General features: G+C 43.1%; 1 protein-coding gene across 4 annotated transcripts in view; it reads right to left on the bottom strand.

The window, feature by feature from the left end:
* Positions 1 to 25141, bottom strand: part of plekha7a (pleckstrin homology domain containing, family A member 7a) — a 78931-nt gene that overhangs the window by 53395 nt on the left and 395 nt on the right. For 2 of the 4 annotated variants that reach the window (XM_031564488.2, XM_031564487.2), the window contains exon 3: positions 24940 to 24997. In XM_031564488.2, coding sequence (XP_031420348.1) covers positions 24940 to 24997 — 58 coding nt within the window. Of the gene's footprint in view, positions 1 to 1858; positions 1999 to 6262; positions 6594 to 24939; positions 24998 to 25141 lie in introns of those variants that run through there. The other 2 variants (XM_031564489.2, XM_031564491.2) reach the window with 2 other exon arrangements.

Raw genomic sequence — 25141 nt, 5'->3', positions numbered from 1 at the left:
AATTGCCATGTGGTTCTGTGCATGATAAAGTTAGAAAACAGCGGTGTCTGTGTCTCAGACGTGCAGATTGAAACTGCATCAGAGACAGTCTACCCTAACAGTGACATCCATTCAACCGCATGTGAAGCACATCAGACGCTTCCAGTCTCAGTGGGTGACAGTGCTGGCCATGTTGCTTGGCTGATAACACACGCTGGAGACAGCACACTGACAGAGTCCGTCAGGAAGCTGCCAGAGCCTGAGAGGAGACACCGGAGGATTCCACACAGCACCACATGAGACCCTGGCTGAAGGGCCACATGTCAGCTACAGAGCACACACAACTGATCCTGAGAATAGGGCTGCAGTGGTATAGAAAAACCTCTTTATCGCCGTATTCAAAGAATGCGTTTTGCGGTAATACCACAACCAAACCCCACTGCGTTCAATTATTAGCGCCAAGGAGGTTATGTTTTCAGTGTGGTTTGTTTGTCTGTTTGTCTGTCTGAAGCAGGATTATGCAAAAACCAACGGCCCAATTTTCATGAAGCAGTGGTGGAAGGATGTAGCATGGGCCTAGGAAGAACCCGGAACCCGGAACCCAGAACATTTTTGAGTGGATTCGAATCACAGGGCAGATCCACTAATTGAGTTTCACTTTCGCTAACGCTGCGAGAAACAGCATTTGGCCTTGGCGGAGATCTGTGCTCTCCGAGTGCCCTTCTAGTTCATTGATTTGATTTTACTTGACATTATTGAGCTAAAAAGAGTTTAAGGAGTTAAAAATAAACATAATTAAAAAGACCATTTCTGCATGGCATGTCTGTCTTGTCTGTTAATGTTGCCATGATGTGCAGTTATGAGGATTTGTTGCGATCACTAGTGAAAAGCCCACTTATAGTTACATGTCACATTCACATGTATTTGAATGCAATATATGCAATACATATTTAATTTGTGTTTTCCAAGTGATTAATGGTCAGTGGAGCAGAAGGTTACAAGGACGTGATGCGCTTGCTAAATGTTATGTGTATGCTCAGTGCAAAGGTCTGGGCCTTTTAGAATCATTTTTTTCATTCTTGTGTGGAGAGATAAAAAACAAAAAAAACATTACTGTGGACGTGATCCTTTTGATCCAACAGAAAAAAGTGAGTTTTTGAAAATATCTAGATACGTGTAGACAAGGCCACAGATCAAGTCAAACGCTACATGAGGATGAAAGCACTCCCAGATAAGTGGAAAAAAAGCTGTTATGAAAGTAATGGTGATGGGCTCAACACTGAGGTACACTCCCTAACTCGGCGGTATGGTTGTTGAGGTACAATCCCTAATACAGCGGTATGGTGGTGTTGCGGTTATTGTTGCAGCCCTACCTGAGATACTACCTCAGCAACAGAACACACAGTGAGAGAACAGACACAATAAAACTCACACTTCTCTCTTCCACCCTCCCACGAATGCATCTTCAAAAGTCAAAAAAGCTCAACTTGTCATTCTGCACTCCTATAAAAGGCAGAATGTGGTTTTAGCCATGTGCGGCCGGCTCACACATACCCTGCCATGTTTGAAGGTGCACGCTGCGATGAAATTAGGCCTAAAACAGCCGGTAACATGCTAGCACTGCCCCTGTGTAACTGTCTCAGTTAGAGAACACAGCCCTGTTGTACCATATTCATTGTCGCTACAGAACGGCATTTTCTACATCAGCGAATGACAAATCATTTCAGCTAAATTCAATATTTTAGATTATAATTTTTTTAATGACGACATACAAACAGTAAATACTGAAATATAGGCATGACATACATCACACGAAAACTGCAATTTCCATTGTGAAAACAACCAAATGAATTGCCCAGTATTCGCAAATGATACTCACCTAAAGCACTAACAGCGATCACTGGCCATCAGATGATAGCAGTAACACAGCGATAGCCACAAACGACCAATCAATTCATCATTAAATAGCATGCTTTCTAATGAGGGAAAGTGGGTCTATGCGTGTGAGTGTGCACCAGAGACACAGAGAAAGCTCTGTGTCTGTTATCACTGGCTTTATTTGCATGCTGACAATGATTTACTAGACAGAGTTATGACCATGGGCACACTACCCAGGAACAGAGTTTTGTTTTACATACACACACACACACAAACAAACACACACGCACACACCCACACACACACACACACACACACACACACACATTTGTACATGTTTCACGTACTATTGGACTCATATACCTCAACACACATCCAAACCCATCCACCTTAAAGCACTCCAAACACATATTTGAAAAGTGAGAAAACTGAGACTCTCAGATTAATGCAAACATGCAAACCTCTTTACTTAGTAAAGTACCACTATTGTTGTACAGCACACCGATATCAGAATGATACCCTGCCATTAACAATGGTACTATAGCCCATTTTATTAGTATCGGTACTTTAAGATTGATGGTGTTTTTAATAAGAGCTGTTGAGGTTGATGTGCGACAGTAGAGGCAGTGTGTGTGACCAGCAGTCTGCTAACAACCCTGGCAGCTTTCATGGAGAGAAAATGAGAGACTCACTCACACCTGGACATGTGGAAGGAGAAGTCTCACAAACAGGTTGAGTCGCTCTGGGTAATTCAGATTCAGGGAGGGCTCTTTCACACCTGGACAACTGTGACACACACCTAGCCAGTTAAAGGGGGGGGGGGAGATTCCTACACACCTGAGTAAGTGATGGATGCATGATCATGTCCTGTATTGACTGAGGTAATAACAGTGATGAGAGGAGGTGAGTGGAGAGGTGCAACATGACTTAGTTTTCACACGCATTCCATTACTATTAGGTAGCAACTACACAGCTCACTGCTTACACATCAATACGGCTCATTGTCTTGTTTATTTCTAACAGTGTTCAGTTTAGAGTTTTTAACCCAGAATAAAACCACAGGGTTATACGGTGATAAAGGTCAGATATTTCTGATGATATTGATATTAATGGCAGACTGGGTTAATTGTTACATATACTGAGATACTATATGATGGAGTTATAGCCCACTATAGGTCAAGCTCAGAAGGCCTGGTCGTTTCTGGATGGATGAGACTGGTGCCGAACATCAGAGTTGTTTGAAGAGGAGTGACTCAGCGTTTGTATATTTGTTTGAGTATGCAGGAGTGCCCGCCTGAAGTTTCCACAGTCGCTTTCAGATTGACTGCAAACCTATTTTCAAAGATGTATAGGGCACTTGTGTCTTTGCGGAGGAAGAGGAGAGGTAAGGTAACAGACAGCGGAGAGGAACAGAGGGAAGAGGAAGGGGCCTGGATCAGATGCACAGTGGGGGGGTCATCAGTTGCCATGACTCCAGCCACAACATTCAAGTCTTCACTGTATTACAAACTACCATGTTTGTACTACAAACTAATTGCTGTTGCAGAATAGTACAGTGAAGTCAAGTAATCTTCTTTGCAGAACACTGTGTCACTCCCCGATGTTAAAATACAACTTTATAATTCTAATTGTAACAGCAAGTAAACAAAATTTGGAATTAGGGTAAATCCTTGAAGAAAACCAGCATGCAAATATACAAAGGCTCCATAACTGGCTCAGCACACACTGCTGTTTGCATATCGCTCTCCTCTACAACTATTCAGTGCATGACGACAGACCCTTGTGGATTTGTGGATGCCGACGAGGCTAAACTGACAAGCGCATCCGTGATGAATTCCTCTCTACATCTCTGTTTCTTTCTCTCTTTTCTCTCGCGCCAGCACACACATACACACTATACACTAGCAAGGACCAGAAGTAATGACTACACTCATTTCATACATCATTACACTGTTGAGTTTGTATCATAAGGCACATCTAGGCCTGTATGGGGGGGGCTGCCAAACACATACAGCAGCAATAAGCACGTGGTCGCGTAGTCACAGATGGAGGCTTTTCCTGTGTAAAGTACTTGTGTGCTATGAGTGCCGACAGACAGACAGACAGACAGACAGACAGACAGACAGACAGACAGACACAGACACACACACACACACACACACACACACACACACACACACACACACACACACACACAGTACTGAGTGAATCTCTCCAAGATTCGGATGCTGTGGATATGCGCCCAGGCTGGGGTCTCATCTGCAGAAGAGTGATAAAGCATAATTATCTGATTAGCACCGTGGGTGGAGATGACGACTCAAGCTGATACATGACCTCCCCCAATACACTCTATCCCCTGCACTCCCCCCCCACACACACACTCACACACATACTCACACACACACAGCAATATAGACACTTAAAAAACACACAGACACTCACACACTCTCATTGCTTAATTTGGAAACCAATTCCGGAACAATGCCCGTTACTCCCACTCAAACACAACCCTGTCTCTCCACAGGGACACACACTCGCACGCACACAAACACAGCCACACACACACCGAACACACATGCACACACACAGTACTGAGTAAATCTCTCAGAGGTCTTCAAGTGCAGAGATTCTGCTTAGGATCATTTCATCCCTGTTAAATGTTTTATCTGATGACAATGTGATGGCAAGTGTGGACCAGAATACAGATGAGAGTAGATAAACACACGCACACAACACCATGAGAGAGACAGAACAAGTGGCCAACAGAGAGAGAGAGAGAGAGAGAGAGAGAGAGAGAGAGAGAGTAAATAATCTGAACATTTCCATACAGTATAAAGCAGACAAATCACAAACCAGAAACCATAAGAACTGAACACACTGATCACAGAACTTGATATGACCCAACCAGAAAAGATGACATTAGACAGATTATCACAGGACCTGAAATATCACACACAACCTGACATATCACACACAACCTGACATATCCCACACCGACATATCACACACAACCTGATATATCCCACACGGACATATCACACACAACCTGATATATCACACCATCAGAGCGGTTATCACACAACCTGACAAAATATAATCCAACCTTATATCAACATGATTATCACACAACCACATAGTACCTTATGAAATGACACAACCTGACATATTACACAGTATGTCAAAAGATCAAACAACTTCACATGATATTAAATGTTGACATTGTACATCATTGTACACCATACCACTCAACCTATCTACTCTCACACACAGACTCAAATTGTCACACCTTCCCGCCGAAACAAAAACTAGCTTTACCTGATTCCAGTGTTGTTATGACTTACCAACACTGGAACCGACACACAGTCTCTCTCTTCACTGAACAATCTGAAAGCTAAACACTAAAGACATCCACTGACTATTTAATGCGATTTAATGAGTTCATTCTCATAAATGTAGTCAAAGCTCCCCGTCATGCTACACGCTACATCTGCTGTGAGAATCAACTATGGCATTTCAGGTATCTGATAAGAATTTCAAACACTTCGCAGACCAGTCTGACTGGTCTTCAAAAGTTTTCTGGCCAGGAATAATGACAAACATTGAGACGTTAACAAACGTTAAACCCCCTCATTACCACAACAGGCAGAGTCAAATCATATTTATCAACCTCACAAACAGCCAAGGGCAAACAACGGAATAGCAGTACAGAAACAAAAAAACAGGAATGCGTCACTACTCAAACAGGCTGCCAATGCGTTACACATAAATCAGAGCAGATTCACACACAGACTGACTAAATAAATAGTGAGCTTATGGATGATGGAAGTGAAAATCAATGCGGAAGTCATTAGAAGTTTGGGAGAAATCTGTCGCTAAGATGACTGTGCCTCACAGGATGAATGTGTGCGTTCTCAGGTGACCAGGTATGACCCCACAACTAGTGACAGATCATTATTTACATATAGCTTCAATGAGTCCTTGAATCTATATGTAAACACACACACACACACCACACACACACACACACACACACACCACACACACACACACACACCTGTCTGCCTTGTGAGCACTACCTGCGTGGAGGCGACCACATGACTCATTTGGCGCACATCACACCCCTGCCTAAACCGGCGTGCTTCCCGGAGCGAGTCCCCACTCCACCCCGCTCACACTAATCATCCAGCAGCACGCACAGACGGTGTGTTTACACCAAAAACAGCCTAACGTTCCAAAGGGGAAAACATTCTCAAAGTCAACTCTATCAGATTTTCATGTAATATAGATGTATGTTTGTGTGGCTGTGTGTATCTGCCTGTGTGTGTGGCTGTGTGTATCTGCCTGTGTGTGTGTGTTTGTCTCTATGTCCCGGTGAGTGAGTGTGCTGTGAAGCACTCCTACATACCTGCATGGCGTGTGGTAGAAAGGGTGCCCAGGGTTGGGCGAGTGGTTGGAGTAGTCTGACTGATTCCACATGGCTCCTCAGTAATCCGCACACGACTCTGTTTACCAACGTGAGGTGAGCACAGAGAGACTACATTCAAAAAGCTTGCCCTAGCCGTACCCTCATCAGACACACAGAGAGAGAGAGGCAGAGAATGAAAGAGAGAGAGAGAGAAGGAGGGCGGAAGGGAGGGGAAGGAGGGAGGGAGCAGGTTAACACACCTGCTGTAATCTCAGCACATGCAAAGAAAAAAAGGAAAAGAAAAGAAGACGGAACTAACGCAGAGAAACCAGAGGAACAGGGTTCCCTCCAGCCTCCTGTAACGTCACAGCGGTGTTACTGAGAGAGTGGGAGGGAGGGAGGGACAGAGAGAGAGAGGGAGCGAGAGAGAGTGAGAGAGAGAGAGAGATTATGCGGGTGTGTGTGTGTGTGTGTGTGTGTGTGTGTGCAGCGCTGCCGCTCTGCTCTGCTCTGCTCTGCTGTCTGGTCCCTCTCGTGCTCCCAAACTCACAGCAGCGCCTCACTCTGACGTACCGCCCGCACGCATATATACAAGGAGAGAGAGAGAGAGAGAGAGAGAGAGAGAGAGAGAGAGATAGAAGGAGAGAGGGAACAAGAGGGAAGGAGGGAGTGAAAGAGAGGGAGATGAGAGAGAACAAGGAAGAAGGGGAGAGAGCAAGAAACAGAGAGGGAGGGGTACAAGAGATGGAGGGAGTGAGGAATGAGGGGGATGATGGGAGAGAGAAATTGTACGGGAGGAGAGAGGGCCAGGGAAACAGAGGGAAAAGCAAAGCAAAAGAAGTGTGTGTCTCTCTCTCTCTCTCTCTGTGTGTGTGTGTGTGTGTGTGTGTGTGTGTGTGTGTGTGTGTGTGTGTGTGAGTGTGTGAGTGTGTGTGAGAGAGAGAGAGAGAGAGAGAGAGAGAGAGAGAGAGAGAGGGAGGGAGGGAGAGAAGCTGAAGGGTGGGGAGGACAGAAAGAGTGTGTTTGTTGTGTGTGGAGAGAGGAGAGCGAGTCCCAGACAGGGGTTGTGTCCCAGGCAGGGGTTGGACACTCCATCCATCATAGAAGAGGGCAAGTATGTGACAGATCATCCAACGAGGCAGCCCATACCACAAGTACCTCTACGATATACGCAACTCAGAAATAGAACACAGATATGCTTAATGTAGACACATCACACGTTTATTACGCCATATCTTGTGTAAGAGCCTTTGGCAGAATTACAAAATAGTTTGTCCCATTCCTGCACTTTGATAATGAAACTCTAATCACAAAACAGTAACTAATTAAAAGGAAATTGTGCATACCATGTGCGGACACACCCCAGAATTGCACTAACCCACCCATGTTTGCACTTAGAATCTTACTCATGTTATGATTTTGCCAAGACATTAAATTAGCTTTAGGTCATGCACGGCGGACTTTGTGTGTTGCCAGCCGTGTTGCCCGCAATGTGGACTTCCAGTAAGGGCTTCTGTGTGTCGTCCCATGAGCTGTCTTCACAACGGTCATGTATTTCTAATTCTCATGTAAAGTAGTATTTATTGTTACACCATGCTTTTTTATTGCTCTTAGCTTGACTGTTCTCTCCCTTGTACGTCGCTTTGGACAAAAGCGTCTGCTAAATGACTAAATGTAAATGTAAATGTAATAGACACGGGAAACACAGTGCCATGCCAGCCATCACTGCCGCTACCTGGGCACAGGTTGCTGCCGCATCCCCCACAGCCTCACACACACAAGCAGACACACACACACACACACACACACACACACACCTACACACACCTACACACACACAAAGGCATGCTGCCACACTGAGCGGGGGGCAGTGTGCCCGTAAATTAGCGGCCAGGCAGTGGCATTCAATGACTCTGGGACTGACATCACACACACCAGCCTACGCGCTCATGGATTCACAGCTGTAGCTCCCTGCACCTGGACCCAATGATCCAGCCTACAGAATGGCACTGGTATGTTGGGCCCTTTCAGAGAAGGCAACTGGGTATGCGGTAGGTCCTCTAGATAGAAAAATATATTCTGTTCTGGTTTATCTATTCACTTAGACATTTTGGCAAGAAAATGTTATGAAACAGAAATGCAATTTACCAGTATGTGTAGTTCAGAAGAATCAAACCAGAGACCTTGGAGATGAATCATGGTTGTAGCACTTTTTCAACAAAACCTTTTTTATAATGAGACTGAGACTAGCACAAGGTCTGAGTGGTCCTGGAATAGCAGTTATGACGGACAGCATTAGCCCCTGAGGATTCATCTTCATTAATCAGAGTCTGAGTGGGGAGAGTGACAGGATGCATTTACTCAGATATGTCCCTCTTTATCTAAGCAGTCAAATAAGTGAATGAGCGAGAGAGAGAGCGAGCAAGAGAAAAAGAAAGAGTGAGAGAGAGAGCGTGGGGGGGTGCAAAAATAGAGATGGAACCAGAAACTTGAAATAAATAAAACGACAGGTAATCAGATAGAACCTGGACCATCACTAAAAGCTCCAAAAGACAAAAAAAATCCAGAACGATTCAAGGGAAACAAGATGGGGGCACATAGATAGAGAAAGTAACAGAGAGACAGAAAGAGATATAGTGATATGGAGAGATAAAGCGAAAGGAACGCAGACAGAGATGGACGCTGCATGGGTGACGGCCCTGGGCAGGACATCATGATGCCAGCGCATCTGACACACTCTTCAAACATCCCCTCAGAGAGTGTCTCCATGGCAACCAAACCACAGTCTGCACAGTCCAGCCCATGGAGAATGATCTGGACACTAGGAAATGGAGTCCTGCTACAAGGATGGATTCCTACACTAGCTGCCCGATGGCCCGTAACATCACGGTTAAGGAACCTTACCATAAGGGTACCCAGGGGCCAGCACCACCTCCTGGAAGAAATGGCCCTTCAGTAACAGGGAGAGGAGAGCCATCAAATATCTGACAGCACAAATAGCCAATTTGTCCTTCACAAGTTGTGCTCACACACACAGACACACACACACACACACACACACACACAGACACACACACACACACACACACACACACAGACACACACACATACAAACAAACAAACACACCACAAACTGTCACAGGTCCCATGGTCAAGGTGACATCATCTAGAATTTGAGAAGTGGCCCATAAACCCGCTTTCCCCATCTCTCCCTCCATCTACACCTATCTAGCCTAGATCCCAAAGTTTGTTCCAAAATTTGCTTGTACTCATTCCATTAATCTGTATGCTGGTCTACAAAATATGCTCATTAAAATCAAACACTCCATATCCACGACATATACCCACGACACCTTAAAAATGGACTGTGAGTGTGTGTGTGTGTGTGTATGTGATTATGTATGTGTATGTGTATGTGTCTGTGTACATCTGTATGTATTTGAATAGGGGCTACAATTTTTCTTCCTTTCTCTGGGGGTCTGGTGAACCAGATACTTCTCAGTGCGCTCATTAGACAGATGTACTATTAATAGAGAACGAGAGAGAGAGAGAGAGAGAGAGAGAGCGCGAGAGAGAGCGAGAAACTTCTAAAAGAATTCTTGACTGGATTCTCCCTTCATTAGTGAGGTCATAAGCCTGACATCACCACAGCCTCACGCGTCACAGCATCGCTACAGAAATGAAAAGCCTTGCAACATCACCATGGAACCCTGACAATGTCACCAGAGAAACTAGCCTCACCATGTTACCAGACACAAACTTCATGTCACCTCAGGTACTCGCCTGTCAATGTCACCAGAAAAATCGTCCTCTCAGCATACACACTTCTGCCTGTTCTCCATATCGAAGAGACTCTTGATGCTGCAAGTATCCATATCGATCGATTGATTGGTTGCTAAAAACAAAAAAAAAGCTAAAAAAAAAGCCCAGTTCAAAAATCCATTGTTTACCACACGTTTCTCAACAAGTGACCCACATAATTCACTTAATTGGGCATGACTTCTCAGAAGCCATAATAACTTTGGTCACACCTGGGGCCTGTTCTTTACACCTGAATGAACTGTGACTTTCAGTCCTCCAGAGCAGATCTGAAGACTGCCCAAATATGCCTGTTGGTTTGAGCATGCCTTGAGGCTCTGCTACATGGACTAGTAATATGGTGGTGAAAACAGAGGCAGCTGATTGTGCACTCAAACATTACAATAGGCACAACAGGTTTCCCCGACCTGTCCCAACAGATCACTGTGATGTGGGAGTAACTACAATTCATCATCGCAAGACAGACTTCCATTCTCCAGGGGTCTGTGAACATTGCCAAACTAGTTTGTCAGATTGCAAGACTAGACAAAGTCCATATATGTGGAAACCTACTTGGTAATAAACTAGTGCTGTCAAATGATTAAAATATTTAATCGCGATTAATCGCATTTATGTCATAGTTAACTAAAAATGAATCGCGATTAATCGCAAATTTGTATCTATTCTAAATGTCCCTTCGTTTATTTATTTTTTCCATCATTTTATTTTTATTTTAATGCCCTTATCAACATGGAAAAGTGGATTGGTTTGCTTTATGCAAATGTTTTATTTTATTGAAAACCAACATTGCCAAACAGGGCGGTACAAAATAAAATTATAAAGTGCACATTTCAGGTAAACAAGGACTCAGCCTATAGTGCAGTTAAACCATGGCTTAATATTTTCTTTTTTTCAAGTTTGCTGGGAACATAGCAGTCAGGCCTCTTACTTCAGAAACAATGAACCGTAACAGTTAGGTTACCAATAAAAGGTAAGCCTACTACTTCTTTGCTTTCAGCGCTGCCTGTTGACATTTTCAGACAACAGTGAAGCTCGCTTCTTTTGCACAACACAACTTTTAAAAGTAAACTTTCCATTCAGAAGCTTTGTATCATCCATTTCGCCGTATCGCGCTCACCATTCACTCAAAACGTAACGTTAGCCTACTACACCGTTTGCGAGACCAAAAAGAACATTAATCAAAAAAAAAAAAAAAAATCGAGTTTTTTTTATTAACTCACACTGAACAGACAGAGAAACCTGAGAATAATTTAGCTGAATTTGATGAAAAGTGTAATGGTTTCGAATCAAGGACCTCACCTTTAATGACTGCATGTATTTGAATCCCACAATGCCAGTGTGCCACCCACTGGGCTGGGCGGGTTTGAGGTGTGTGTGGCTGGGCCTTTGTGTACCTGAGCTGCAGCCCTGCCTGCAGAGGAGGCGGGAGACAAGGCTGCTGGGCAAAAAAGTGGTCTCACCTGATGAGCCAGCTACCTCCATCTCTGGCTCCTTGCCTATGCACTAAGTGTGTGTGTGTTAGTGCATGTAAGTGTATGTGTGCAGGTTTGTGTCTGTGTGGTTGTGTGTGTGTGTCCGTGTGGCATCTGTTTGTGTGGGCATCTGTGTGTTTGTAGCATTGTGTATCTATGGTCCTCATCCCTGACTGCTGTCACTGGGGCAGTATGTGTGTGTGTGTGTGTGTGTGTGTGTGTGTGTGTGTGTTGTGTGTGTGACTACATCTATGTGTTAGTGTGTCTAAGTGTATGTGTGTGGGTTTTGAGTGTGCATATGTTGAGGAGCGTAAGGAAATCTGTGTGTGTTTGTGGCTTTGTGTCACCTCTGACAGCTGTGACTGGGGGAGGAGTATGTGTGTCCACATTGTGCATATCTGCACGATCGGCCTGTTGTAGTCATGTGACTGCTGAGGTGGGCATCAATGATGCCACACAATACATGGAACACAGAGCGGAGTCCAGTGGGTTGACTGGTATGTAGACACAGAAATTCACATACCCTTCTCTCTATCACACACATGAGGGAGTGTGTGTGTGTCTGCGTGTGTGTGTGTGTTTGTGTGTGTGTGTGTGTGTGTGTGTGTGTGTGTGTGTGTGTTTGAATGTGTGCGTGTGTGTGTGTGTGTTTGAATGTGTGCGTGTGGGTTGTGTTCTGACGCAATGGGTAGACAGTTCGCTGTAAAGGCCAAAAATTGTGCGCTAATAAACGGAGTATCAAAGATGTATGAGTGTCCCCTGAAAGATGAAAAACAAGAATATAAAAGTTGCGACAAACATCCTGCGCTACAGCAAACTACAAAATCGACTGCCATGAAATCCCTCAGGGAGGATGGAGGCCACAGAAGTGTGTGCCACCTCTAACACACTGCCTTTGACCCAGACCGTGCTTGGGCACAGTGCAAGTGAGTGGGTTCCCTTTCTACAAGATTACTCCTGCTAATATACAGAGTTGGTTCCACTTGATTGCTTTTTTACAATTAATAAGTTGAGTGTGTTTATGTGTCCAGGATGAGTGAGTTTGTGCGCACTAAGTCTAATAGACTGCTCTTGTCCCTACCAGTGCTTAGGGTTGGTGTATTTTCTTTCTACCTGATCTCCTCCCTACACTGTACTTTTGACCTTTCCTGGAATTCTTTTTCATCAACAATGTGATGTTTCACACATAAATAAATGATAAATGTGCGTCACACCTTAATAAATTAGTAAAACAGTAACAGTGAGGATTATTCAGTGCAACAAGATCACAAAGATCAGATATTTCAGATACGTTAGAAATAAACTACCACCACAGAGCATACATCACATGGGACCAGAGTGTTTCATTGTCACCCATTTCATAACTGTATTTTGTATATTGGTATTTTGATATTATGTCTTGTTTAATCATGTCCTTGCCCTGAAATTACATTACCTTCACACTTTCCTGCTTTTTAATTTCTAAACTCTGAGAGCGGCAGGCGTTCCTTTAATATCCACGCTTGGTGAATAAAGTTTCTGATGGTGACTAGACGTGGCGTGTTTGAGAGGTATACAGCCTCTGATGCTGGCTCATATCTTTCTGTCACGTGTTAATGAACTCAGAGCTAGCTGCTAATTCAGACATACCACAAGCGTTTCTAGGGACTCTGGGGGCCCCAAGCAAAAGTCTGAGCATGGGCCCCCTGACCCCCACCGTCTACACATCTACAAAGGTATACTTTCAAGTGAACAAGTTTTAAATACAGAATAAAGTGCATACTATACTTGATGTAGTGACTGGCATGGTTGTGCATGTATATCATGAGCAGAGGAGGTGAAAAGTGAAGGAACTGCTAGAAATAAATAATTATATATTAATTAATTGTAACAATTAAAAATGTGTGTGTGTGGACACACAAAGAAGATATTTTGGATGGCAAGTCACTGTCATCTTCATATTGGAATAAACTGATCCTACCTTCTTCAGAAGGCCTATTTGTGGAGACATGTAGGCTAACTTACTGGGATGCATTAAAAAACTTAGTTGGCATAGTTGTATCTGGTTTGCTAACTTTGAAAACAGATTTTATTTCTATTGATTTGGAGAGAACAATGCCAGCACAGCTCACATCCACCAATAGGCCTATTTTTATGAAATCTGAGGCCAAGTGCAGAAGGACTCTAGTTTGTCTGAACCCGGTGAACCCCGACTCCGGATAGCCCTATCGTGCAGACGAACGCACTGTATCCGCACTCCCTCGAATCGGGGGTCCAAAGTGAGTAACCTCGAAATCCGATTGCTGTTGGTGTTCGTCTGCAAGCTATCCGCATACCTAATCGGATTGCCCATTCGCATCATTAGACCAGCCAGAACAACGGACACAACCTGCATTATTTAATAACTGAATAGTTTGCCATGGCGCAGTGAGTTTGGCAGCCAGTTATAACAGCTCTCCAGTTTAAAAAAAAATATTCTTCCTATTACCTTGCTCCTTTTCCACGTGAATTTCCCTAACGGGATTAATACAAATGTATCTATCTATCTGTTGTTAGGAAAGGGATGACATTAACAAGCCACATTTTAATCTATCACTGTTTAATCTATTTGCATCAGACCATTTTTCAAAAAACAGTTTTTAAAAGTGTCAGCAATAGCCTATATGAGCAAATCTGACGTGAAAAGATTTTTTATTATAGACGGAAGTTTCAAAACAGATGAATGTTACGTTAGCTTTAGTCCTGTCAGACAACGATAGCGATAGCTACTAGCTCTCAACAATAGCCTACATTTGTTGTTAGTAATAAAACCATGAAATTGGAAGCAATTGTAAACCATGAAACATTCAGGATCCACAGCACTTGCATTGTGGTCTCTCCTGCTCAAGCTCAGCATCTCCATAAAGCACAGGCATTTAAATAACTCAGACATGTCATGTTGCACATTGCTTTGTTGCACTGTTCTAAACTCTTTATTATCAATAACAAATATAATTATTTTTCGCTTAACCTACAGTCTGCTCTTACCACTGATTTTATAAACCACCATAATGTGTTACTGTGCAGATTAAATGTAGGCTATGCGGCTAAGCTAAACGTTGCTAGTTGGAGCTCAACTACTGTCATATGTGACTTTGATAGCATGCTCCTGTCTTCTTCTCCGTTTTCTTCAGTTGTCTGTAGCACCAAAGCGCCACCAACAGGCGTGGGGGATGTACTACAGCTGAGTCAATCGGATTCACTGGGTTCATGTGCACGCGATGTAAAAAGTGGGTAGGTGTGAAATAGGTGTGAAAAATGAACCCGGGTTCAGGCAAACTAGAGTCCGTCTGCATGGGGCCTGAATTCACAGCCTTGGCTTGGCAATATCCTTGGTTGTGCTAAAGCTTTGTACTCTGACAGACCTGAACAACCATATCACATACAATATTTGGTATTTACACATTAAAAACAGGTTATTAAAAATAGATGACAGTGTAGTAAACAATCATGGTTATATGCTTATAAAACTAAGCTAAATAGCGTACACTCATGATTATTAAGTTACAGACTGGCTAGTTGTTTTTAGAACACACAACCCATTTATCTGCATGGACCAATTAAACCGTTGCTATAACTACGTTAGTCAATGTCATAGATCCTCACTAACCACCGTTTGCCACATCACTTTTGTTTCGAGTAGTATGCCTGGTAGTAGCGTTTCACGCTGTTGCCACGCTGTAGTCTAATTACCAAGCTCCTAGCAAGCTAATGGTATGGGGACCCCGTATGAGGTTTCTGGACATGTCATTGTAGTGTCCTGCACAAAATCACAAGGGGGTTCTCACAGAATTGTCGTTGTTGTTGACTAACACAATCAACTGTCCCCTCCCATCTCAGGGCTCAAGGCAATTGCCTCCCCTGTCGCGACACCCCAGAAACAGACAGGTGCTGTTAAAGAGGCTGGTGACATTAAATCCACCCTTTCTGTGTTTGCTCTCACAGCTCTGTATGCAGAGAAACGGGGCGGCGAGGAGCTTTTCAGCATTCAGTCCCACAACACTCTGCTCAGCCGCACTCCTCCACAGAGAGAGCGCTGAGAAGAAAGTAAAACTAGAGACAACTTGGCATGAGTCTCTCAAGGATTCGCACTGTGAGGAAGGAGGGCTCAGAGCAGATGTGAAGCTGCAAGCCTTTGATGGTGCCACTAACGTCTGGTACGTATGGTAACAGTTTCCCCTGCAGTACCTGACTATTGTACAAATACCAACTCAATGAACTGATATAGGATTGGCTATGAGAAACCCCATCTCAGTCAGCCCCAGCTGTTTTTATGCTGGTAGGCTGCCTTTTGAGACAGACTCAACAGTGGTCCCTGGTGTCTCGTAGGAGAGTGACAGCAGAGAGGCTTTTCACAGTCTGTATCTAACCGCTTGCCGGTTCAAATTATGAAATGGCTATTTGACCATCAGCGTGAAATACTTGAAAGGTACGTGAACTTATATTTGAGTATACAGTTAGCAGTTGTTCAGGTGAGGGGGTAAAGATGCCTGAGTTCAACTGGCCTGATGGTTTCCTTTTTTAACTGAATTTCAAAGACAGAATAATGGAGTTTATAGTCTCACAAAGTAGCCTACTAGCAGAGGTTGAGGTAAGGATTTGGGTCAGGAGTACTAGGATAAGCAGACTGATTAACAACTGCAATGACTACAGATCCAGCTTCTAATCAAATAAAGGTACTGTCAGATAACCTGATTAAATAATGTTGTACATTATCATTCCCTAATAATAATATACAAATCATTGATTTCAATAATGGCAAACATTAAGCATTTTTAAGTGCAGGTAAACAGGTAAAACTTAATACATTTTTTTTTAGTGCTGTTGCGATTCCGGCGAAAGGTTATTGATATTTGAGCTCAACAGCCAATCAAATGACACCCTTCCCTTCTGTGCTCCAGAAGCAACATGTTAATTGGCTGGAATAGTGTAGGGCGCGGTGAAAGCAAGTTTGTTTCCCATTTACAGAGGAAGGACTGCAACAGAACACCAGAGATTGTTTTGAACACACACACTGAACGGACAGCTAGAGGACTGAGATTTAGCTGAATTTGACAAAAAAAGTGTATTGGATTAGAATTGCGTACTGCCAAAATTAACCAACACATGTTACAAAATGTTACTTAAAACACGAGTCAAAGGCTGGGGTACTCAATGGATATGGGGTCTGAATAGCAGACTAGTGAACTGGGTGAAGTCATCTAAGCCTGGCAGCCCGTTATGAAGACTGCATGAGTCATTCCAAATACACCAAGGTCTGCTCATTGCTTTGCCCCAAGTACCCGGTGGCTAAAAGCACAATAAAAATAAAGTGGAGCTCTGAAATTGTTGTGGCTGTTGAAGGCTGCCCGTTAGAAGAAGTGGAGACAATTAAAGGCTGAGATGGAAAAAATAAATTCACAACAACTATACAACAGACAGACACAGATACACACACACACACACACACACGCTTACAGAGCACACAAATGATACACGACCATGTCAAGAGTCTGAAGGCAACATTTATAAACTACTCAACATTCAAAACAGCAACTAAACCATTTCCTGACAAGAAAATGCTTTCCCATGGAAACTACAGGGGTTGTAAATCTGTTATTAACAATCCACTGCTTCCTCTGGAAGTCTCAATCACCTGTGAGTGAGAGGGTGCTGTAAGTGTAAGATGCTGAGGAGGGGACTAACAGCACTCTGGGGCACACAAACTGCTGCAAACGCACTAACAATGTGTTGCTCTCTTTGTATCATTGCAGCGATGGATCACTAGAACATTCTAACAGTTGATCCTGGATTTGCTGTCCCCCCCCCCCCTATATGGCGGCATAAATGTGCTGTGCCAAAACAAGTGAAGGACAGAACTGCAAACTGTACAAGCGGGCGGCATATGCTAACCCACACAAGTTGGGTGAAATCCTTCAAACTCACCATGTTCCCTGCAGAAAGCCATATGCTGTCTTGCACAAATCGAGCATAATTCAGCAAATCAGAAGGGGTTCTCTGCAGACATATACATAAGCTATTCTACAGCCGGACTCAAACACAGTGTAAATACATTCCCTGCAGCCAACAATACAGCATGCATGCCATGTCATTGTCACCAATTCAGAGTACACTACATTTGATTCACCAAACAATGTATGAGAAGGCAAACAGCATGTATCCAACAGAATATCACAGTTAATATTCCACAATCCCACACAAGGAAGGAATGAAGCACTGAGTCCATTTCCTGCAGAATCTCACACATTCACCTCCACCCTCACATGCAAATTCATGATATCTGTACCCTTTTTGCAAACAAGGGTGCACACATATCATGTACTACTGCATGTTACATAGACTATCCCAGAGTTCCACACAAACCCTGTGTAAGGCTTTAGCACAAACCGCATACGCTATTCTATAACCAACACTAAGTGAGTGTAGCTTGCTCATGCTATTCCATAATAACCCTGAGTAAGGGTCCTATATTAAGCATGCCATCCTAAAAACATTGCCATCACACACACTCAGTAATAAACCAAAGTGTGTTAAGTATGCTACCTCAGAAACCCAATCGTCACTGTACCACATACATATGCCGTCTCACACTAACCCTATAGCTGAGTCTAAAACATGCTCAAGTTTCCTAATGCTCTGGATATGCATTTACCAAACACTGATCTAAAAAGCACCTGGATCAACTCTGGCTAACTAGCAAGCTAGCACACTCTCTATCACCACCATTCATTTCACAGACCTGGTCGGTACACTTACTTACGGTACTGTAAATTACTATGTTATGTGTATTTCAACTGATCCAGTCAATATATGAACATAAACAAGTGACCGCTAACACTGTCTTCTCAAACCCCATGCAGGTGTGAGTGAAATACCTGTCCAGCCCGAGTATGGTTCGGTCCCTCCTGGGCCAGGCCAGCTTGTGGTGAACCAGAACCGGCTCATGACCCGAGTCTCCCTGCGAATCACACGAGCCGCAGTTCCCCATGACCAGTCCTCATGTGCTGACCACAGGCAAACACAGACACCCCACACTGTCTATCAGGCAGTCGCTATCTAGATCTGTCTTTCTAACGTAGTCAGTATATTTATCTCTCTCTCCCTCTCTCTCTCTCTCTCTCTCCTCTTTCTTGCTGTCTCTTTCTCCCTCTCCTCTGCAGGCCACATGATCTTGTACCACGCCACCCAAAAATGCCTATGCTAATGTTTCTGTAAGCGGGGGCAGGCACTGCTTGTGCGCTTCGGAGGGTGTTGTGTATGTGTGTGTGAATGTAGGGTGTTTGTGTATGTGTTTGTGTGCATGCATTTGTGTATTTGTGTAGCGTGTATTTTAGTGTGTGGGAGTGTATGTCTGTGCATGTACATGTGCTGTGTTAATGGCAGTGTGCATGTGTGTGAGTGTGTGAGTGTGTGTGTGTGTGTGTGTGGGGGGGGGGGGATGTTTAGTGATGTGTATCCGGCACCAGTGGACCAGCGGTCTGAAAGCTCACAACATGACACCGGCTGGCTGCCGACCGCTGGGCCTTCTCAATCCCCTCTTTGTTCTTTTCACCTCCAGCAACCATCTGAAACACCCACAGAACCACAGATACACATCTGCTCATCCACACAAACACACAGGCACAAACGCGCACACACACACACACACACACACACACACACACACACACAGCTACATACAAAGGCACACATTCAGGCACACTGACAAGTGTATCCACAAACATAAAAACACAAACATATAAAGGGGAACAGATACACATACTGTATGATAACAGCAATCCCACACTACAGATACGCACACATACAAATACATACACAGAGAAATAAGCACGAGCAAAAAAACCAACCCAACACATCTGAGACTCTGCAAGGCTCCACTACATTTCACATGTCTATTCGAACAGTTACTGCCAGGGACAGAATGCTTTCAAGCAGTCTGCTTTATAGCTCACGGAGCAGCAAACAGCATTTCATTATTTTCTGAAATCATCCATTATTTACGGTATTATTACATCTGTGTTTCTGAGAGCCCTTTCTGAGAGCCTAATGTGCAGGCTGTTATAGACATAAAATAGACATATGTACATAAAAGGGTGAGAAAGAATAATGATTCTCATATCACCTGAATGTGGCGCTCAAGACATATTTTTCAGAGCAGAGGAAGATATGTAAAAGGAAGGACATACACAGTGTCAGTGAGGAAGGGAGGGAGAAAGGGAGAGAGTAAGAATGAAGGAAAGAGGACAAGAGCCTAAGTGTTAGAGCATGTACAGAGCACAGAGAGAGAAACAATGAAAGAGGATGAAGAGAGAGCAGGGGGTGAGGAGAGAGCAGGGGGTGAAGAGAGAGAAAGGGGAGATGAGAGAGACAGAAAAAAGAGAGCAGAGGAAGACTTAGGATGTCTTTACCCAGCATAATTTCCAACTTATAGAATATAATATGTACACGTTGGGTTTAAGATGGGATTTAAAAGAGTAAAGATGGTGGGGGGGGGAGACATGATATACTGTAGAGGCTGAGTCACCATACTCATCACACACAGAAGACCATTCTCTGTCATGATGCATAGGTACCAAAAGCACTGTGCTTAGCTAACAACCAAAACCACGGCTTTTGAGAAAATAGACCACATTGCCTGACAGATGGAGGTTTTGTTCATTTTGCCTGTGTTACCTTTCACAGGCTATTCATTCTCACTGTAGCAACACATTGGGGGGTTGAGTCCCTCGTTGGCTGCTACAGTTAAATGACTATACATGAGAGAAATTCTCATTATTATACAGCTTCATCTGACAGTTAACAGGTATTTGTGGGGGCTATGGTCGTGTTGGGATGCTCGCCATGACAACTGCATTCTGGTGCAATACTGATGGAGGTACTGGTGTTCCATTTCAAGGATGTATGATCCCAAAAGCAACGGATATTAAAATAATCCTGCTCACACAGACAATGTGACCTAATACAACAATCTGATTTGCTCCCAATCAAGAGAGAAAGTCCTCACATTGACAGCCCTCATACGCAACAATCTCGCTATATATTTTTGCCTCTTAGTTTGATGAAATTTTACAGTCAAGAGCCTGCTCCATCAGCATATTACGGTACCAAAGAGCATCTTAAGAAAACTACACTTCAAATGAGACAGTCTACATTTGTTGCGCAAGTTGTGACTGTTGTTCAAGGAGTTTCACCTCTGACCAAAACACTGAGAGCCACAGCCCCTTTGAGGTTTGTCAAATCACTTCGCGTTTGCACAGGGGCTGATGGTGAGTTCATGCCTTCCCTCCCTGGTATGATCACTCACTCCTCATGGCAGCTTAAGCATCTACTTAAGTGTGAAACAGTAGGCGAATCTGTCCACATATCTGATCTGATCTCTTTCTGTCTTGTCTTTTGCAATCCACTTTTATAGAGACTGGCATAGGAAAAATTAAAGGTTTTCCTCACAAATATTAGTTTCAACACATACGAATGTCTTAATCACACATGTGAAGTATTGTCATATACGTACGTATATCCATATCTGACTATGTTGTCATATAATTTACTAATATGAAAATTGAGTGCAATTGTTATTGTATGTCCTCCTTCAATCTTTGCATAACTCCTGCAGACTCTACCGTCCCTCTTTCACAAATGCTTAATGAAACTTGTTTTCTTTCTCAAATGAAACAACAGAACCTTCAGCAGAAATAACCCAACCCATGCACTCACACTTCCAAGGACATTCATACACACACACACACACACACACACACACACACACACACACACACACACACACACACACACACACACACACACACACACACACACAGTGAGGATCACACTCATGCTCTTTGTTCCCTCATAAAAAGAAAAAGCTTTGTTTCAGACGTTTTTGAACACCTGTGAACGATGAATAATTATTCCTTTCCTTGCAATTCATAGCATATCCATCTAAATGAATAAGCTCCCATAGCCTTCCAGGTTAATCATCTACCACCTCCGTGGGGCAGACGTCAGGGCTTTCATTTAAACATTTAAAAAAAAGAAACTCAACTGTGAGATTAACGGCTCTTTCTCTCTGAGCTCTCAGTCCAGCATATCAGTCAAGAGAGATTTCTATCAAGTCCCAGGTTTAATGAGCATCCTCCTTCTATCGGGAGCATTTGATATGGCCATGTCCCTATCAGTAAAGACCGAAGGCTGAATAGATCCTGAGAATAGTATGGAATAGTAGCTCCTCTCCCTAGCCTGGTAAGGCCCAGCAGGGTGTAGTCAGGTGGTCTCATTCCCACTCTGTCAACACACTCAGGGCTAGTGCTCCATAAAATGCCTTTAATGATTCCTCATCCAGTGATGCTATGTTCACATCATGTGACCATGTGACCATGCAAATAATGTCAGCCTACAGCAAATATGAAATATGAGGTACGACCGGCAATGTGAGTTTTGTGTCATGTGCTTGAGAATATGGAGATTTATTGGTACTCCATACCTGTAAATGTAGTTGCTTTTCTGTGTAGAAAAAAACCGCAGTTTTGAGAAAAGAGGTTTGGGGAGAAGACACTGTTTAGTCTCTGTTTACTTTTTGGGAGACTGTACACTTTCAGGAAGGCGTCTAGGTGAGTTTGACAGTGACGAGCTTGTACTTGCACTGAGGTCATGTTCACTTCCAGGACCAGAGATATGCTGTCTGTCAACACTCTAGTTCCCACTGTTTCCTCTGGAGCTAAGTGTGTTTGCGGTACGTCTGACTCAGTTCACAGGCACAGCTGTGTCCTATCTGGAGTCTCTCTACCATAAAGAGGACTGGAATGTGATTGGGTACAACACACATATATGATTAACTGTATTTAGTAGCTGGACAACTGAAATGACAGTTAAAGAATACATACCAATACATATAAACAAGACAAATACAACATTTCTACAATATACCTAATTAATTAGATGTACTATTTAAAACTAATGGGAATAAAAGCTAATTTAATGATTTAGCATGTACCATTCATGTTATATTATGTTTGTCAACATTAGCAAAGGTTTTGTTGTGTGAAGGAGACACACAATTGTCTTAATCACATAGATGCAAGCTAACAGGTGAAATCTGTAGCTGCAGATCTGACATGATAATCAATTTGTGTCAAGCCACTTGTGTCTGTGTTTGCAAGAGTTATAAAATCCATGCCTGAATCCCCACTTTAGTCATGATCAGCCTTAAGACTAAACTAATCCCATATCAACACAGATGTTTTAAAAACAGTAGGCTACACATGCACACTTCACGCTTAATGTTAGCACCATAGTAACTGCACTGTCGTAAATAAATCTGACTTAGATTTGTTAAGATCATTCACAGTACCTCTTCAACCTGATGTACTAGAGCTGACTGGTGTGATGACACGGCTGCTTTCACTCTTCCTGACATACTGTACGCCTAGGTAAAAGCACTTGCTGTAAGATTCAATGCATATGTTAGGTAACTGCAACTTGTGGGCTACAGAGGGAAATGGCCTTTAATCTTCAATAGCACCCACTCAAGGACTGTGTGTGTGTGTGTGTGTGTGTGTGTGTTTGTAGAGTATCTAAGGGCCAATCAGTGGGGGTTTCTCAAAACACACCTGCTTCCAAAGATCCCCCCTACAGTGGGGGGGACTCAGTAGTGTGTGTGTGTGTGTGTGTGTGTGTGTGTGTGTGTGTGTGTGTGTGTGTGTGTGTGTGTGTGTGTGTGTGTGTGTGTATGTGAAAAACTCATAGGAGGCTACAGCAATGGACCCTTTTGATGTTTCCATGACTAGAAACATGGCTAAAACCCGCACTCTGGCCTAAAGTCTCATCTGAACAACCACTCAACCAATCACTTCAGCCTGAGGCAAAACACTGCAGACACTGGTACTGATATTAGTGCGGACTGTTATATGACTGATGCATGTAGTATGTAACTATACACAACTGGAATCTATATGACAGAAACTAAAGTGAATACAACTAAATGGAGATTTGGTCTAAATTGGGTGTGAACTATTACTTTGGGCATCTGAATCTTTCTACACCAATCCAATGCTTTGAGATGTCAAAGCTGAACGTCAGTGCAGATGCACAATACGTTGCAAAAAACATGGCTTTCCAGGGAAAAAAAGCCAGCCTGGTTCCCATTGCTTTTCTCCAGCATTCAAGAGATCTAAACAAACTGTCTCTAGGTTGTGGACTCTGATGACAAAGCACTGCCACAGCACAAATACGTATTACATAACCTTAAAAAGGACATTGTTGCACAACATCTTGCTTCCTCAATAACACTGACCGAGTGTGACATATTACAATTGTTAATATTTTCAAGGTAAGATGCTTCAAAAACAGTATCTTCTATAAGTCTTCCTTTCTGCTTACTGGGATAAACTCAGGCGCAGAATGTAAAGTAGTTGCACCACCCACACAGTACTCATCACCCCTGGATGTGTAAGTGATAAGGGATTTTTTACTTTGGAGCTATTTTTCACACTGTCACTTATTATTATCCTCTGTTTTATCGCACTGAGGAGTACAATGAACATGGCTATGACTGATTTGATCTTTGTATTCAAACTTGCTTTCTTCGCTACAATAGTAGAGACACAACACATTGCTTTAAGCAAAACTGGCACACACCTGTACCACGGCCTAACACAGTAGCAGCATAACTCTTCTTTCTCATAACTTGACTATAGGGTAACATGAATCACATTCAAACCCCAATTCTTTATCCAGGAATATAGTCTTATCAAGAGTGCTATATTGCTATGCTATTCTTCTACAATACACACACACCGTTTGATATTAAATTCATAGTTCACCAGCTCTTAAGAACTCATAAAACAATAAATACACACAACACAGATCCACATCGACAGTCTTATAATCAAGCAGTTATACTGTATATGCATGTAAACAGATTTGTTGTTGTGAGTTTTTAAAAACCCCAAAACAAAACACTGAAATACTACCACTGTTCAAAACCATTCAAATGAACACTTCTGACTGAAGTTTAAAACAAAACAGCGTACCATCACGTTATAAGGCAGGTGGGTGTGTACAGCAACTACAACAACAGACTTTGACCCTTCCGCAACTATAAGCAACGCGTTTAGTCTGTACAAGCAAATTATAGACAGACATAATGTTAAACACTCGAAAACAACCAATCCCATTATAATGTTACAGCAAAGCATAAGCTCCACTGAAAAAAGCGAGGTAGGTGACTCACGGCCATTTCAGCCGTGCATGTAGCCTAAGGTAACGGCGCAGATGTGGACAGGTGGCGTAAGGCCACTCACCTGATACTTTCTCTTAACGTAAAACATAAACAAATACAGATCGTACAATCTGATTTAAAGCTGCACTTACTTTATGAAATAACTGGCTCCTTCGGGCGTGAAACCTTCTTCCCATCCTCTCGGTAAATCTATTCAAAATAATGGAATACAAACGATTACATAGGCTACAAATGAGGAAACTTCTGCTTAACCCTTTCGCTGCTAGGTATGCTAAAATGATTCACTGTTAGTAGCCTAACTAATAATGTCTGCACGTTAAAGATGCATGCATG

The sequence above is a fragment of the Clupea harengus genome, chromosome 3 (genome assembly GCF_900700415.2).
Source record: "Clupea harengus chromosome 3, Ch_v2.0.2, whole genome shotgun sequence".
In the NCBI taxonomy this organism is placed as follows: Eukaryota; Metazoa; Chordata; class Actinopteri; order Clupeiformes; family Clupeidae; genus Clupea; species Clupea harengus.
The sequence above is the reverse complement of the archived record's forward strand: the minus strand, read 5'-3'. Positions and strand labels throughout refer to the sequence as shown.